Here is a 17,665-nt window from a genome sequence, read left to right as displayed (position 1 = left end):
GTAGGGGACAACCTTGGTTCAAGTGGTCATGAGCTAATTCAGTTCAAACTGAACGGAAGGATTAACAAAAATAGATCTGCAACTAGGGTTTTTGATCTCAAAAGAGCTGACTTTCAAAAATTAAGGAAATTAGTTAGGGAAGTGGATTGGACTGAAGAACTTATGGATCTAAAGGCAGAGGAGGCCTGGGATTACTTTAAATCAAAGCTGCAGAAGCTATCGGAAGCCTGCATCCCAAGAAAGGGGAAAAAATTCATAGGCAGGAGTTGTAGACCAAGCTGGAGGAGCAAGCATCTCAGAGGGGTGATTAAGAAAAAGCAGAAGGCATACAGGGAGTGGAAGATGGGAGGGATCAGCAAGGAAAGCTACCTTATTGAGGTCAGAACATGTAGGGATAAAGTGAGACAGGCTAAAAGTCAAGTAGAGTTGGACCTTGCAAAGAGAATTAAAACCAATAGTAAAAGGTTCTATAGCCATATAAATAAGAAGAAAGCAAAGAAAGAAGTGGGACCGCTAAACACTGAGGATGGAGTGGAGGTCAAGGATAATCTAGGCATGGCCCAATATCTAAACAAATACTTTGCCTCAGTCTTTAATAAGGCTAAAGAGGATCTTAGGGATAATGGTAGCACAAAAATGGGAATGAGGATATGGAGGAAGATATTACCATATCTGAGGTAGAAGCGAAACTCGAACAGCTTAATGGGACTAAATCGGGGTGCCCAGATAATCTTCATCCAAGAATATTAAAGGAATTGGCATGTGAAATTGCAAGCCCATTAGCAAGAATTTTTAATGAATCTGTAAACTCAAGGGTTGTACCGTATGATTGGAGAATTGCTAACATAGTTCCTATTTTTAAGAAAGGAAAAAAAGTGATCCGGGTAACTATACATGGTAAATAGGCCCAATGGCCTGTGATGGGATGTTAGATGGGGTGGGATCTGAGTTACTGCTGGTGAATCTTGCCTATATGCTCAGGGTTTAGCTGATCGCCATATTTGGGGTCAGGAAGGAATTTTCCTCCAGGGCAGATTGGAAGAGGCCCTGGAGGTTTTTCGCTTTCCTCTGTAGCATGGGGCACGGGTCACTTGCTGGAGGATTCTCTGCTCCTTGAAGTCTTTAAACCACGATTTGAGGACTTCAATAGCTCAGACATAGGTGAGAGGTTTTTCGCAGGAGCGGGTGGGTGAGATTCTGTGGCCTGTGTTGTGCAGGAGGTCGGACTAGATGATCATAATGGTCCCTTCTGACCTTAGTATCTATGAAATTTCACAAATCTTCCAGGATTTCTATAAATAATTTAATAAAAATCTACACAGCACCAAGAAGAAAAGACTAGATTAAATCAAAAATACTGGAGTATAAAGTTCAAGGGCAGATTCTCAACTAGTGTATAAGTTGTCATAGCTACACTGAAGTCAACAGAGCTATAACACTTTATATTGTTTGAGGATGAATTTCTGTTTATTCCTTCTACTCTGCTGCTGTTTCTTTCAGTATCCATTCTGGACAGGCTGTGTTCTCATCAGAGCTAAGAAGGTATTTTTAAAGTAATAACCTTACTTTGTTGAGCTTTGTAATGAAGTACTTTGTTGAGCCTCTTTCAATCCAGTGAAAGCTCGAGATGGCTAATTTCCTGATCTTGGCAGCCTAAGCAGCAAAATTACACCAAATTTAACAGCTGCACTACTGCAGTATTGTTATTACCAAACCAAATTAAACTAATATTTTAAGCAAAATGTTTCATTAACGTGGCTGCAAATCTTGTATAGGATATATTTTACAAGTACAGATGAGCTCAGAATGTTCTCTCAGGATGCATGAACAAATTTTGGTATTTTCAAAAATAAAATAAAAAACAAAACAAAACAAAAGTATACTATATCAGACTTACAAGTCGTCTTCTCTCCTCTTCTACAGCAATCAATAGCCGGGCAAACTCTTTCAGTGACTGGGCTGTGAAAAAGAAAGATCAAATTAATATTCATATCAAGAGCAACGGAGAGGGCCAAGGATCCTCTTATGCCAAAAGGTCTAGAGGTGCATCAAATGAGCACTGCAACTGTATGTTATTAGCTTGGGACTTCCTTTATCTATCTCTGAGTTGTGAAGAATATGTATTAAAGTTATAACAACCAACAAGAATGCACTTTTATGTAGAAATCCATGATTAAATAGAGTCTTCCTAACTAGTGATTTAAATCAATTTGATTTAAATCAAATCCACCCTGAACTTTACACACAAAACAAAGGAAGGCCCCTTGGCAAAGAAAAATCCTTTGTTCCTTGTATAAATGTGCAGAGAACAGGTATTGCACAGGAGCATGGAAAACATTCAATTAAAACTATGGAAGTCAGAGTACAAACATAAGTCTCAAAGTAGTCCATAGTTGGATCCATCTATTTATGTTTACAGATTAATAAATAATAAATAATAATAATAATAATAATTATTATTATTATTATATCCATAACCGCCTTAGGTTTTTGTCCAGGTAGGTGAGGATTCATCTTGCCACAAAAGGAGAGAGAAAGGGTGGAAAGTGTATTTTAAAGGTAACAGCAAGAGGGCTAGGTATGTTCAAGGAAAGGTGGAACTACCTCCTCCTTCTCTCTCTCTCTCTCTCTCTCTCTCTCTCTCACACACACACACACACACACACACACCATTAGTGTCAACAAAAAAACATGTATTTAATTCCATGAAAAGTAGAATTACCCATTCTTCTAACCAAAGGTCATTATCGAGAAGTACAGTCACACTCTGTTTGCTGCCAACCTGGGAGTTGTGCATGAGCAATGAAGACAGGATAGGACCCAAATGAGGACATGCTTATAACTACCAAAGCTCAATTAAGTATCTTGACTGAGGAGAAAAAAGGGATTTTATTGGGTGGGTTTTTTTGGTTTTTTGCTCTTCAATGTAGACTGTACAGTTAGGTAATTTCAGGTAATCTTTTTTGGGAATAACAGTTGGGAAAAAAAAGTCGGTATGAAAGTTAAGCAGCTTGAAATGCAACCTGTATATTTAGATCATTATAAAGTCTGTTCAGAATTAACAGAAATCAAAAGCTTATTTTGGAGGCAAATGGAAATATGAAAAGCATTAAGCTGTAAAACAGAAGAACAAGGGAAACACTCCAATACTTTGGGCAATGGTCTGTCTAGGAAAATGTCCAACTATTGATACTTTTTTTGGCAGGAGACTAGTGTAATCAGAGAAGATACATTTACATCCACTTGTGACACTACTGAGCTAGAAAACAGACATTTTTACACTATGAGCATGTTGTGACTGGAATCTGTAAGAACAGGTCATTTCTATTTTCTGTTTTAATCAGTTGAGTCTTTGTCTTTAACTCCTTCCAGATGACTTACTACCAGCAATGCATTATTGACTTCCCAAACATTTTTGTTTACACAATTGGCACACCTTCAGAGAAGAGATCTTTAGAAAATTATGCTGGACCAGCTGCAGGGTTAAGAAAGCAAGGGTTTTGCAAGCAAGTGGTGAGAAAACTTCTAGAAAATCCCTTTCCTTTTGTTTGTATTATTTTCTTAGGGCATAACTGGTCATTAATGATTTGCCACCACAATTCCATGGATATCACTGCACAGGCAGGACAGGCATATAATAGTTATTGTGGGGCGGGTTATCTTCCTTTGAAGCATCCAGTATTGGCTGCTTCCAAAGACATGATGGTGAACTTGATGGACCAACGGTTTGTCCTAGAATAGCAAAGTCCTAGGTTTCTATACTCTCAGAATCTGAAAACAGAGAGGAAAGTAACCTAATCGCTCTTCCTTGCAGTATCTTTTCTAGAGTTTTGTGCAAGTGTAATGAAAGGAAGTATGTGAGCTTTATAATAAATTTAGTAGCCATGAAGAACAACAGTTCCCATGGTCAGTTTGCAGAAGTGCCAATTAAAAATCATTTTATTTGTAAACTAGGTGCAGAAGTCAATAAGACGTAGAAACATGGAACCCCACAATACATTTTTGAGATTTCCTTTGACTGATCTGGGGATCTCAGAGAGACACATTTGCACATTCTGCAGATCAGCTCTAAAGACTGCTATGGAAATGATACAAAATAGTCCTAGCTTGACATTTGGAAAGCCAGCGAGGGGATTTACACACACAATTTGGTTAAATCCCCTAGTCACCTTTGAAAATATCAACCTTAGTGAATATAACGATGCTTGTCGAAAGGTTCTACAGGTTTAATTGATACTTTTAAATAATCAACAGCACCATCGCTGAAGTCAAACAATGGGAGCTGTGTGTGGGGAATGACTAAAGAACTCTTTTCTCTAAACAGTTCTACCCTCTCTCATCCCCTTTCTACCCAAATGTTATGAAATAATCATTTACCTTTTAGCCCCAATATACCACTTTAATGGTATATCTCAGTAAACAAATATTTGCAAACTCCCACCATGCTGCTAATGTGATTGGTGACACAAATCTTTTTCCTGCTCAAGCTCATCCTCAGTGTCCATCCCTCCTGCTGCTCTGGCTGACCTCATTAGCTTCTCTCCACTCCTACTTTACCATCTACTTCTCTCCTGTTACTGCTCCCAGCAGTTCAGCTCCTGCACTTCCCTGCTTGACCTATCACCAACTACCTGTCCAATTCTTTATGCCTGCAGCTCAACAGCCATCTCTCACCTGCTTTCTACTGTTTGACAGTATCTTTTTTCCTCTCACACAGGCCAAAATTTTCCTCAATTTAAAAAAAAAGCTAATTGCTAGATAATAGTCTATAAACTCTTTGTTCCAAACAGACCACATCCATTACGTAATTATTTTTAAAAAGTGGTACATGCCTTATAACCAGGCAGGCAAATTACTGAGGGTCAGTATTCTCATATTTATATTCCCAACAAGTTAGCATAATATCATTTTTTCCTTTAAAACAGAAAGGGTGGAACCTTTTTATTCCTGGCACTGCATGTTGAAGTGATTCTCTATCCATTACTAAATAATATCCTATTTTGTTTAAGGACATGAAACACTGTTTGAGTTTTATTTTATATTCAGGAAAGTAGGATGTACTTTATAAAACAGTTACATTTCTAGTTCAGTCAGCAAGATAAATTGTTTCCAGATTATTTCACTGAAATAACTACTCAGTTTTTAACCACAAAATGATAAGTTACTGTTGCCACATGTTAAAATCTTATTTTTGCTCTTTATTTTTATTTTATTTTCGCTTTGGAGTTACTTTGCCAGTGACAGAATTTATTTCAATTGAATCATATACAGAACCCATTGTAATGAGCACTCTATGTATCCAATCATTTAGGGCCAGATGCAAACCCATTAAAGTCAATGAAAGTCTTTCCATTGACTTCTGGAGTCTGGCCCCATATCGCACTCTTCACCCTAGCATACAAACACCTCGTAGAATGACCACCCTCACACTATAAAGGCCCATGACACAACTACTGTTCTAAAATGTGGTCCAAACTATGAAAAAGTTTGAGAATCTCTAATATATAGGTACAGACACCTTTTATCAGCTGAGCCTAGGCATTCGACATACATAACCAAAATCTTCTGGCTTCCCTATTGCCTCAGCACAACCCCTATCTAATCCATGAAACAAATGAAATAAAATAAATAAAACCTGATCTCTCAGCTGTACATAAGATGGCATCATAATCAAGAAGAGAGAGAAGAGGAAGTTACTCACCTTGTGCAGTAACAACGGTTCTTTAATGTGTCTCTCTCTATGGCCTGGTCTACACACTGCGGGGAGGGTGGGAGGAATCGATCTAAGTTATGCAACTTCAGCTACGTGAATAACGTAGCTGAAGTCGACGTACTTAGATCTACTTACCGCAGTGTCTTCACTGCAGTAAGTCGACGGCTGACACTCTCCCATCGACTCCACCTGCACCTCTCGCCCTGGTGGAGTATCGGAGTCGATGGGAGAGCGCTCAGTGGTCGATTTATCGTGTCTAGACTAGACGCGATAAATCGATCCTCGCTGGATCAATCGCTGCCCGTCGATCCAGCGGGTAATGTAGACAAGCCCTATGGGTGCTCTGCTGTAGGAGTATCTGCACCCCTGCCCCTCTCATTGGAGATTTTAGGTAATAGTGTCCATTCAGACCGCATGTGAGTTCTCCCTCCCTTATGGTCTGCCCCCAGTTTCCTTCTCTACCGCAGAGCCCCGAATTGAGAACTCTGAAGTAGACAGTAGGAGGCCGGTTGCGGAGCACCCATAGGGACACACATCTCAAAGAACCATCGTTACTGCACAAGGTGAGGAACTTCCTCTTCAAGTAGCGTCCCTATGGGTGCTCCATTGTAGGTGACTTCACAGCAGTATTGCCTCATTGAGGGCTGGGTCTTCTGAGTGGAGTCCATTATTGCAGAGAGCACTGTGGATCTGAAGATGGCACTGAAGGCCAAGGCTCCAATGAACGAACAGTGTTCCGTGAAAGTATGAGCAGAAGTCCAAGTCGCTGCTCTGCGAATTTCTGAGATAGGTACATCTTTAAGGAATGTGACCAAGGTATAAACTGACCTCATGGAGTGCATACAGATTCTGGACAGTGGGACAGGTTGTGCCTTTGGTAAGAGTGATGAATGCAAATGGGGACCCATTTGGATAATCTTTGAACCAATGTGCAGAACCTTTGGATCTTTCTGCTAAGGAGAAGAAGAGCTTAGGAGACTTTCTGAAGTCCTTAGTCCTGTCCAAGTAAAATACCAACAATCTTCTAACATCTAGCATGTTTAAAATTGCATCCCTGTTGTGACAATGTGGTTTCGGGGGTGGGGGTCAGTTTTCCTCTGTGTAGCAACACGTCTTTCACTTGTGAAAGCATTCCACTTCTAAACCTTGAAACCAAGAAGGAGCCAAGCCTGGAGGCAGAGGATCCACAAGTTGGGGTGAAGGATCTGTCCGTCGCTTTGAGAGGGCAGGTGAGGAATGGGCCAAAGAGGAACGGCAGGACATACCGCCATCTGTGCCAGGTAAGGGAACCAAACTTACCTTGGCCAGGAAGGGGCAATCAGAATGACTCTCTTACTGTTTCCTTGTATTTTCAACAGGATTTTGGATAGCAGAGGAAATGGGGGAAAAGTGTATAAAAGGTCCCTGTGTCAATGGAGCTGCACCCATTGAAATAAGAGCTGAATTAGGCTATTTAAGTTAGGCTATTTCAATTAGGCTATTATATATTCAAGTTGCAGTGGGGGAGGTTTAGGTTGGATATTAGGAAAAACTTTTTCACTAGGAGGGTGGTGAAACACTGGAATGCGTTACCTAGGGAGGTGGTAGAATCTCCTTCCTTAGAAGTTTTTAAGGTCAGGCTTGACAAAGCCCTGGCTGGGATGATTTAATTGGGGATTGGTCCTGCTTTGAGCAGGGGGTTGGACGAGATGACCTCCTGAGGTCCCTTCCAACCCTGATATTCTATGATTCTATGATTCTATTTGTTTACCTTAAAGTTATAATCCTTACAATGAGAGGAATTTTATTTTTAAATTTCCAATAAAAAAGATAACCTATTTTGGTGACATATAATGTTTCACTTTGAAAAAAGTCTGGTGAATGAGGTAAGGCCTTTGACTGGGTCAATAAAAGCTGCAGCTTAAAAAAAAATCATGTTACTATTTGGATTAACTCAGTGTATTTCTTGCAAATTAAATACTGAAAGAGAGACACTAAAGCCACTTGTTTTCCGCATGACCTACTGTACTCTGCAGAATTAGTAGAAGAAGGTTATGACTTGTGTGGAATTCACAGATTTCCTGACAATGTGCAATGCACATTCCTTATCAGACAAGGCACAGATGAACTGAAGTGAACAAAAAAAAAAAAAAACACAGATACAAGTTATTTTTACAATAGAAAACGTCTTGGGTCACTGAACAGTACTGATAAGATATTAGTAAAACAGAGGAAGAAAATGTAGAATTCTATGTGTTTACATTAAGATATTTTAAATTATTTTCATGAATCCATCTCCAGAGGTTTTAGTTTAGCAGAATAAGTAACGGCATTATTTTTAGGTCATTTTTAGTAAAGCAGAGCAAATACTTCCTTAATCAGTTTATTTATATCCAGTCAAAGTAGTTAAAAGGTACTAGTTTACATAGTTTTACAGTCTACTTCCTATGTAAATACTATTCGAAGACCTGGTAAGATAACACTTCTCATTATGATGGGAAAGATGTCTGAGAGACACAACTTTTAACATGCAAAAACAATTCTGTATTTACTCGGCTGTTTATTTGTGGCTTCCTTTGTCACAACAGGTCTCCAGCTGTTTTCTCTGGAGCTTTCACAAACCCAGCAATAATTTGCTGGAACCTCTCTTCCTTTTTTCAGAGAAATAGCTCAAACTTTTTTTTTTTAAATCTCTACTCTCATTGAAAAGTCCTTTCCCTAGTTTGCCTTGTAAGGAAGCAAACTAATGTTAGCAACAGCTTACAGTGATGAATGATTTGACGTCATTTATGGCAAGTGAAAACTTTTCTATAGTCTTTCAGAGTGTGGTCTAGGCTTCTGATCTTTCACATTAAATGGCTTTTGTGGTTCATATGAACAAAAAAAATCAAAATCATAACTGACTTTAAGAAGTTTTGTTGTATATTCATGTACATGGAGTTTACCTCCTGGAACCAGATGTATACCTATTTAAACTACTATAGATACTTTATAAAACACTTTAACCTAGTGTCAAAGTTCAATGTTATTACAATATAAGGCTCATTTTAAAGATAACCGCTATTGAACTATCTGTTCTCACTAAGGCCTTGTCTACACTATGAAATTAGGTCGAATTTATAGAAATCGGTTTAGTAGAAAGCGTTTTTATACAGTCGATTGTGTGTGTTCCCACACAAATGCTCTAAGTGCATGTGTCATAAATATAAAGGGAAGGGTAAACCCCTTTAAAATCCCTCCTGGCCAGAGGAAAAAATCCTCTCACCTGTAAAGGGTTAAGAAGCTAAAGCTAACCTCGTTGGCACCTGACCAAAATGACCAATGAGGAGACGATACTTTCAAAAGCTGGGAGGAGGGAGAGAAACAAAGGGTCTGTGTCTGTCTGTATGCTGCTTTTGCCGGGGATAGAACAGGAATGGAGTCTTAGAACTTTAGAAAGTAATCTAGCTAGGTATGTGTTAGATTATGATTTCTTTAAATGGCTGAGAAAAGAACTGTGCTGAATAGAATGACTATTCCTGTCTGTGTGTCTTTTTTGTAACTTAAGGTTTTGCCTAGAGGGATTCTCTATGTTTTGAATCTAATTACCCTGTAAGGTATCTACCATCCTGATTTTACAGAGGTAATTCCTTTACTTCTATTAAAAGTCTTCTTGTAAGAAAACTGAAGGCTTTTTCATTGTTCTCAGATCCAAGGGTTTGGGTCTGTGGTCACCTATGCAAATTGGTGAGGATTTTTACCAAACCTTCCCCAGGAAGTGGGGTGCAAGGGTTGGGAGGATTTTTTGGGGAAAGACGTGTCCAAACTATGTTTCCCAGTAAACCCGGTTAGAGTTTGGTGGTGGCAGTGGAGATCCAGGGACAAAGGATAAAATTAATTTGTACCTTGGGGAAGTTTTAACCTAAGCTGGTGAAAGTAAGCTTAGGAGGTTTTCATGCAGGTCCCCACATCTGTACCCTAGAGTTCACAGTGGGGGAGGAACCTTGACAGCATGTAGTCGGCGGAGCGTGTCCACAGTACCAAGGCAACCGTCGACTTCCAGAGCGTTGCACTGTGGGTGGCTATCCCACAGTTCCCGCAGTCTCCACCACCCATTTAAATTCTGGATAGAAATCCCAGTGCCTGATGGGGCTAAAACATTGTTGTGGGGTGGTTTTGGGTACATATCATCAGGCCCTCCTTCCCTCCCTCCCTCCCTCTGTGAAAGCAAGGGCAGACAATCATTTTGCGCCTTTTTTCTTGAGTTACCTGTGCAGACGCCATACCACAGCAAGCATGGAGCCCGCTCAGCTAACCGTCACGTACGTCTCCTGGGTGCTGGCAGACACGGTACTGCACTGCTACACAGCAACAGTTTATTGCCTTTTGGCAGCAGACAGTGCAGTATGACTGGTAGCCATCATCGATGTAGTCCAGGGTGCTCTTTTAACCGACCTCGTGCCTGGGCAAACATGGGAGTGACTCTACCATGTCTTTCCCTTTTAAGTTTTGTCTCATGGCGATTCAGTCCTACCTGCAGTGCACTGTCTTTTAATCTGCAGCCAGCAGAAGACGATGGCCAGCAGTCACACTGCACCGTCTTCTGTCGAGCACCCAGGAGATGACGATGGCTAGCGGTCATACTGCACAGCCTGCTGCCAACAAGATGTAAAAAGATAGATGAAGTGGATCAAAACAAGAAATAGACCAGATTTGTTTTGTACTCATTTTCTCTCCCTCCCTCCGTGAAATCAACGGCCTGCTAAACCCAGTTTTGAGTTCTATCCTTGAGGGGGCCATTCTGTTTCTCGCAAAGCCACCCCTTTAGTTGATTTTAATTCCCTGTAAGCCAACCCTGTAAGCCATGTTGTCAGTCACCCCTCCCTCTGCCAGAGCAACGGCAAACAATCATTTCACGCCCTTTTCCCTGGATTGCCCGAGCAGGAGCAGACGCCATAGCACAGCAAGCATAGAGCCCGTTCAGCTCACCACAGCAGTTATAACCATTGTAAACACCTCGCGCATTATCATGCAGTGTATGCAGAACCAGCACCTGAAAAACCAGGCAAGGAGGCGACGGCAGCGTGGTGATGAGGACATGAACACACTTTTCTCTAAAACTGCGTTCCCCCGCAATTTGGAGATCCTGGTGTTAATGGGGCAGGCTCATGCCATGGAAAGCCGATTCTGGGCCCGGGAAACAAGCACAGACTGGTGGGACCGCATAGTGTTGCTGGTCTGGGATGATTCCCAGTGGCTCCGAAACTTTGGCATGCGTAAGGGCACTTTCATGGAACTTTGTGACTTGCTTTCTCCTGCCCTGAAGCGCAAGAATACCAAGATGAGAGCAGCCCTCACAGTTCACAAGCGAGTGGCAATAGCCCTGTGGAAGCTTGCAATGCCAGACAGCTACCGGTCAGTCGGGAATCAATTTGGAGTGGGCAAATCTACTGTGGGGGCTGCTGTGATGCAAGTAGCCCACGCAATCAAAGATCTGTTGATATCAAGGGTAGTGACCCTGGGAAATGTGCAGGTCATAGTGGATGGCTTTGCTGCAATGGGATTCTCTAACTGTAGTGAGGCGATAGACGGAACCCATATCCCTATCTCGGCATCAGAGCACCAAGCCAGCGAGTACATAAACCGCAAGGGGTACTTTTCAAGGTGCTGCAAGCACTGGTGGATCACAAGGGACGTTTCACCAACATCAACATGGGATGGCCAGGAAAGGTTCATGACGCTGGCATCTTCAGGAACTCTGGTCTGTTTAAATGGCTGGGAGGTTGATGCAAATTGCCTGGCCGCTGAATACGCGCAGTCAGACACCAGGTCAGTTAGAAGAGCACAGCAGGAAGCAGTGCGCATCAGAGAAGCTTTGAAAACCAGTTTCATGACTGGCCAGGGTACTGTGTGACACTTCTGTTTGTTTCTCCTTGATGAAACCCGCCCCTTTGTTTGACTCTAATTCCCTGTAAGCCACCCGCCCTCGAGCACAGCTTGCTTGCAAAGGAAATAAAGTCACTATCATTTAAAAAACATGTATTCTTTATTAATTGATTATAAAAATAGGGAGATAACTCACAAAGTAGCCCGGGTGGGGTGTGGGAGGAGGGTAGGAGGGAAGGAAAAGGCCACTTTAAAACTTGTTGAATGACAGCCTTCTGTTGCTTGGGCTGTCCACTGGGGTGGAGTGGTTGGGTGCCCGGAGCCTCCCACCCCTCATTCTTGGGCGTCTGGGTGAGGAGGCTATGGAACTTGGGGAGGAGGGAGGGCGGTTAAACAGGGGCTGCAGCAGCAGTCTGTGATCCTGCTGCCGTTCATGAACCTCCACCAGACGCCGGAGCATGTCCGTTTGATCCCGCAGTAGCCCCAGCGTTGCCTCATGCCTCCTCTCATCTTCCTGCCGCCACCTCTCCTCACTTTCATTGGCCACCGTCCCGTACTCTGCTATTGTGTCCCTCCACACAGCTCTGTCAGTGCCGGACGACTGCATGAGCTCAGAGAACATTTCATCACGCGTGCGTTTTTTCCGCCGCCTTATCTGAGATAAGCCTCCCTCCTCCGTCCCAGAGGCTGAAACATTTGCAGCTGCTGGAGGAAAAAAGGGGAGTGAAGTATTTTAAAAGATAAATTTTACAGAACAATGGCTATACTCTTTCACGGTGAACAACACTATTCACATTACATAGCACATGTGATTTTGGTACAAGGTGGCATTTTGCATCTTATATTGAGTGCCTGTGGCTTTGGTGTTAGAGATCACACACGCAGGGCCGGGCAACAGAATTCGGCTTGCAGGCGGCCATGGTAAGCCATAGTCTTTCGGCTTCTGCAACCTTCATAACAGCAGCCCCCTCCTTTCCCATACCAAGCAAAGCCCACTGAGGTGGCCATTTAGTGCTGCGGTTTTCCTGTTAACGTGCAGCAGCAGAAACCAAACTAACCCTGTCCCCCCATCCAATTCTCTGGGATGATCGCTTTTCCCCTCCCCCCACCGCGTGGCTGTTATCAGGGAAGATCCCTGCTAGCCAAACACGAACAGCTCAGCGCAATGCCCCTCCCCACCCACCCACCCACCGCGTGGCTAACTGCGGGGAGGATTTCTTCTCAGCCACAGGTAAACAGCCCAGTAGGAACGGGCACCTCTGAATGTCCCCTTAATTAAATTCCCCTATTTCAACCAGGTTACCATGAACGATATCACTCTCCTGAGGATAACACAGAGAGATAAAGAATGGATGTTGCTTCAGTGCCAGCAAACACCGGGACCGTACGCTGCCAGGCTTTGTCATGCAATTACTTGCTACTGGCATGGCGTGGTAAAGTGCCCTACCACGGAGGACAGAATAAGGCTGTTGTCCCCAGAAACCTTCTGCAAAGGCTTTTAGAGCACCTCCAGGAGAGCTTCACGGAGATGTCCCTGGAGGATTTCCGCTCCATCCCCAGACACGTTAACAGACTTTTCTAGTAGCAGTACTGGCCACAAACACATCCCAAAGCCTCAGAACTACTTAATCATTAAAAAATGCTTGCTTTTATAACATGTATTATATTTAAAAAGGTACACTCACCAGAGGTCCCTTCTCTGACTTTGTTGTGTTGGGAGGATATTTCAGTCAGGGTGATAAAAAGATCCTGGCTGTCGGGGAGAACGGTGTGCGGTGTGCTCTCCCCAAGCTCATCCTCCTCCTCATCTTCCCCATCTGCAAAATCCTCAGCCATGGTGGAGAGTACCCCATCATCGGAGTCCACAGACAGGAGTGGGGTAGTGGTGGCGGCCCCCCCTAGAATTGCATGCAGCTCCGCTTAGAAGCGGTATGTCTGGGGCTCTGTCCTGGAGCGTCTGTTTGATTCTTTGGTTTTCTGGTACGCTTGTCTGAGCTCCTTAAGTTTCACGCGGCACTGTGTTGTGTCCCTGATGTAGCCTCTGTCCCTCATGGCCTCTGAGATTTTTTAAAATGTTTTGGCATCTCGTCTTTTGGAACGTAGTTCTGATAGCACAGATTCCTCTCCCCACACAGCGATCAGATCCAGTACCTCCCGTTCGATCCAGGCTGGAGCTCTTTTTTGATTCTGGGACTGCATGGTCACCTGTACTGATGAGCTCGCCTGGCCAAACAGGAAATGAGATTCAAAAGTTCCCGGGGCTTTTCCTGTACACCTGGCCAGTGCATCCGAGTTCAGAGTGCTTTCCAGAGCAGTCACAATGGTGCACTGTGGGATAGCTCCCATAGGCCAATACCTTCGAATTGCGTCCACACTAACCCTAATTCAAAACGGCCATGTCGATTTCAGTGCTAATCCCCTCGTTGGGGAGGAGTACAGAAATCGGTTTTAAGAGCCCTTTATGTCGAAAAAATGGCTTCGTTGTGTGGATGGGTGCAGGGTTAATTCAGATTTAACACTGCTAAATCCGACATAAACTCGTAGTGTAGACCAGGCCTAAATTATATCAATTCATCCTGATTTGATGTAATCTATCACAAGCCACACAACTATCTTGTACATGAAAACGAGTGAACTTAAAGATGGAAATTGAAGTTAAATGATGGTTTTCAATATATGGCTAACGCAGAGTTCCTTATATCAGAATGGAAGGCAGAACAAAAAAAATATTTTTAATTGTGGACCTCAGTCTAGACCAGAGGTCGGCAACCTTTGGCACATGGCCCATCACGGTAATCCACTGGCGGGCCCTGAGACATTTTGTTTACGCTGACCATCCACAAGCACAGCCCCCGGCAGCTCCCAGTGACCGCAGTTTGCTGTTCCAAACCAATGGGAGTTGCGGGAAGCAGCGCAGGCCGCAGAGACATGCTGGCCGCCGCTTTCCACAGCTCCCATTGACCGGGAACAGTGAACCGTGGCCCCTGGGAGCTGCAGGGGGCCGTGCCTGCGGACGGTCAACATAAACAAAATGTCTCACGGCCCGCCAGCGGATTACCCTGATGGGCTGCGTGCTGAAGGTTGCTGACCCCTGGTCTAGAACATAAGAAGGACCATAATGGTCAGACGAAGAGTCCACCTAGCCCAGTGTCTTTTCTTGTGACAGTAGCCAGTGCCAAATTCTTCAGAGAGATTGAACAGAACAGGGCAATTTCAAGTGATCCATCCCCTGTCATCCAGACCCAGTTTCTGGCAGTTAGAGGTTTAGTGACACCCAAAGCATAGGGTTGTGTCCCTGACTATCTTGGCTAATAGCCATTGACAGACCTATCCTCCAACTTATCTAATTCTTTTCTGAACCCCATTTGGCAGGCTTCCTGCTTCAGATGTACTTAAACATTTGCTGTCAGTTTTCATGTCTTTAGTTAGTTTCTCTTCAAATTCTCTCTTGGCCTGCCTTATTATACTTTTGCATTTGACTAGCTCCTTTTCTCCTTTCTATTCTTCTCATTAGGATTTGACTTTTCATTTTTAAAGGATGGCTTTTTGCCTGTAACTGCCTCTTTTACACTGCTGCTTAGCCATGGTGGCATTTTTTAAATTTTTGTATTTGGGGTATACATTTAGTTTGAGCCTCTGTCGTGGTGTTTTTAAATAGTCTCTGTGCAGTGAGCAGACATTTCACCCTTGTGACCATTCCTTTAAATTTCCATTTAACTAGCTGGAATTGTGTTGTCTGTGGGGTGTGAGCCATTTTGCCAGTAAGGTCAATGAGCTCATATCCTCCTTCCAGCACTAGTCATATCTAGCACAACACATAGTAAATGGCATTAACTAGTCAAGAAGGATCCAGAACTGATGGTTCAACAACCACGCTATACTTTTAAGACCACACCCTGCCACCATTGCATGGGCTAAAATTCCACTAGAGTAATGGGAGTTTGAGGCATTACTCAATGGCCAAGTATGTGAAGTTATATCTATCCCAGTGTAGAACTGAATCTGAATGCAAGACCAGTTGAGGAAACTTACTCTATAATGCATTTTGATTACTACAGCTTTACTCATATGATAGGAATAAATACGGACTTAGGGTGAGGGGAACCTAAAGCTAGAAAATTTAGTCTACTACTAAAAATGAAAGCAGAGACATTCTGAAGAAGTTATTCCATTTCTTTGAACCAGCTACAGAAGAATATCCACAGTTATAAAATACTGGCAATTTTTGCAGCCACAAATTCCATGTCAAGTAGTTCTTTAGACGCCACAACATCAAATACAATTTCCCCCAGTCCTTTTGTGGCTTCAGGCTTGGTTATCAGACCTGACAAAAAATTTCACGAAGATACTGACAAGCCATGACAGGTCACTGTAAAGCTTGGCATAAACAGGCACTAATCTTCTTTCTTGGGTCTTTATAGTCACTAGGAATCACAGATCTTTTATTAAAACAATCTGGGATTTATAGAATTAGCTTTAAAGGTACCTAAAAGGTACCTGTTGTCACACAATGTCATCCTAGTGATCAATTTTGCAATATGCCAAAATATAAATCAAATGCAGACATGTCTTCAAATAGTACCTGAAAATCTGCCATTCACACTGCTCTTGAATATGCTGCCAGATTTTTCTTCATATAAGTTCTCTAATGATTTTCCCCCCTTTTGTGTGTGTGTGTGTGGGGGGGGGAGGGCGGGGTGGAAAACGGGACATTGACACAAATTGGCCAGGTAGTGGTGATTCATTAACATCTGTTTTTTACTTATATTAAAAAAGCCTATAAAATTTGCATGTTGTACACTTATTGACAACTTCAAAGGAAGTTCTATGCAGGGTTCTTCCCAGGTGGAGCAGCTCGCAGGACTGGGATTTTAGAATGTAAACTTTATCAGGTAAAGAATGACTTGCACATCCAACCTTGATTAGGGCCTCTGGTCACTACTGTAATGTAATTAAATACAATAATAGTGCAAGATGACAAATCTGCTTTTGTGAAGGAATACATTCATTTTTTAAAACAACAGATCCAACAAATAAGTTTAGAGCAAGCACATGCCAGTTAAATCTTACTAGTTTCATTTCCTTTTTGTGGGTTGAGAAAGTTTCCCCTGCCACTTCCACTGTAGTTCATCCAGAAGGGGAAGGGAACAAATGAGAAAATATTATGGGATGGTTTAATTTTAGATGATTTTTCTGCTACTGGTCTCACAGGTGTGTGGTTTTTTGTTTGTTTGGTTTTGGGGTTTTTTGCGGGGCAGGGGTAGAGTGAGACAAGAAGGTTGCAACTCAGACTTCCTCAATTTCCAGGGTGGATTGATTTAAATCAAAATGATTGAAATAACCAATCATCATGATTTAAATCAACAAGCAGGAAACATTGATTTGAATCATGTTTTGCATTTGTACTTTGTTATTGTCCCAAAGAAAAATTGATTCTCATTCGTTGGTAACCATTAACACATGCTGATTTGCAACTAAATATAGTGTTTACACTAACTTTGCTGCCTTTGTATGTGTACTAACAAGGATTCACTGTATCTCTTCATATTTATTTAAGCAATTATATAGCTTAACATACATGTATTCCAATTCTTAATGTTCACCTCTTTTTTCTGTTAAAACATGGTGAATCATACATTTTTATTTACTAGATAATAACTAATATTTTATTTGTGATTTGTATCAAGCTCTATGGGGATGAACATTCAAATTAATTAAATATGCACAAAAACCAGCATTTTAATTTTTATTAAATAAGTTAAGTATGCTGGATACATGAGAATTTTTTTTAATCAAAGCATATTTTACATTTAAAACTAACAGATTTATTAAACAAAGAAAGTATTAACTGTAGCTAGTAAATTGAACTGATTGTTTCTGGTCACCATGTCCTTCAAGATTTTATAACTAGTAGATCTCATCCTATCACGTCTAGTTTTTATTCATAGATTGGAAGAGGAAAACAAGCTTTCATACTTTTTCAACTCCCAACTGATTTCTTAACTTTGAACGAACTAGCTGAATAAAGTGAAATTAAGAAAATATTCTCTCTACTCCTTCAGAAAAGGTTATTGCTGTCAAAAAGGTGGTTTAGAAATTCAACAAACA

The 17,665-nt window shown here is 42.0% G+C and overlaps 1 protein-coding gene across 1 annotated transcript in view; it reads right to left on the bottom strand.

Moving 5' to 3' along the window:
* ARHGAP42 (Rho GTPase activating protein 42) overlaps positions 1 to 17,665 on the bottom strand; it is a 292,906-nt gene that overhangs the window by 186,297 nt on the left and 88,944 nt on the right. Inside the window, exon 3 of the mRNA XM_074957084.1 lies at positions 1,898 to 1,959. Within this exon, the coding sequence (XP_074813185.1) occupies positions 1,898 to 1,959 (62 nt within the window). The remainder of the gene's footprint in view (positions 1 to 1,897; positions 1,960 to 17,665) is intronic.

This window comes from Natator depressus, chromosome 1 (assembly GCF_965152275.1).
Source record: "Natator depressus isolate rNatDep1 chromosome 1, rNatDep2.hap1, whole genome shotgun sequence".
Classification (NCBI taxonomy): Eukaryota; Metazoa; Chordata; order Testudines; family Cheloniidae; genus Natator; species Natator depressus.
Note: the sequence above shows the minus strand (reverse complement) of the source record. Positions and strands in the feature narration are given on the sequence as shown.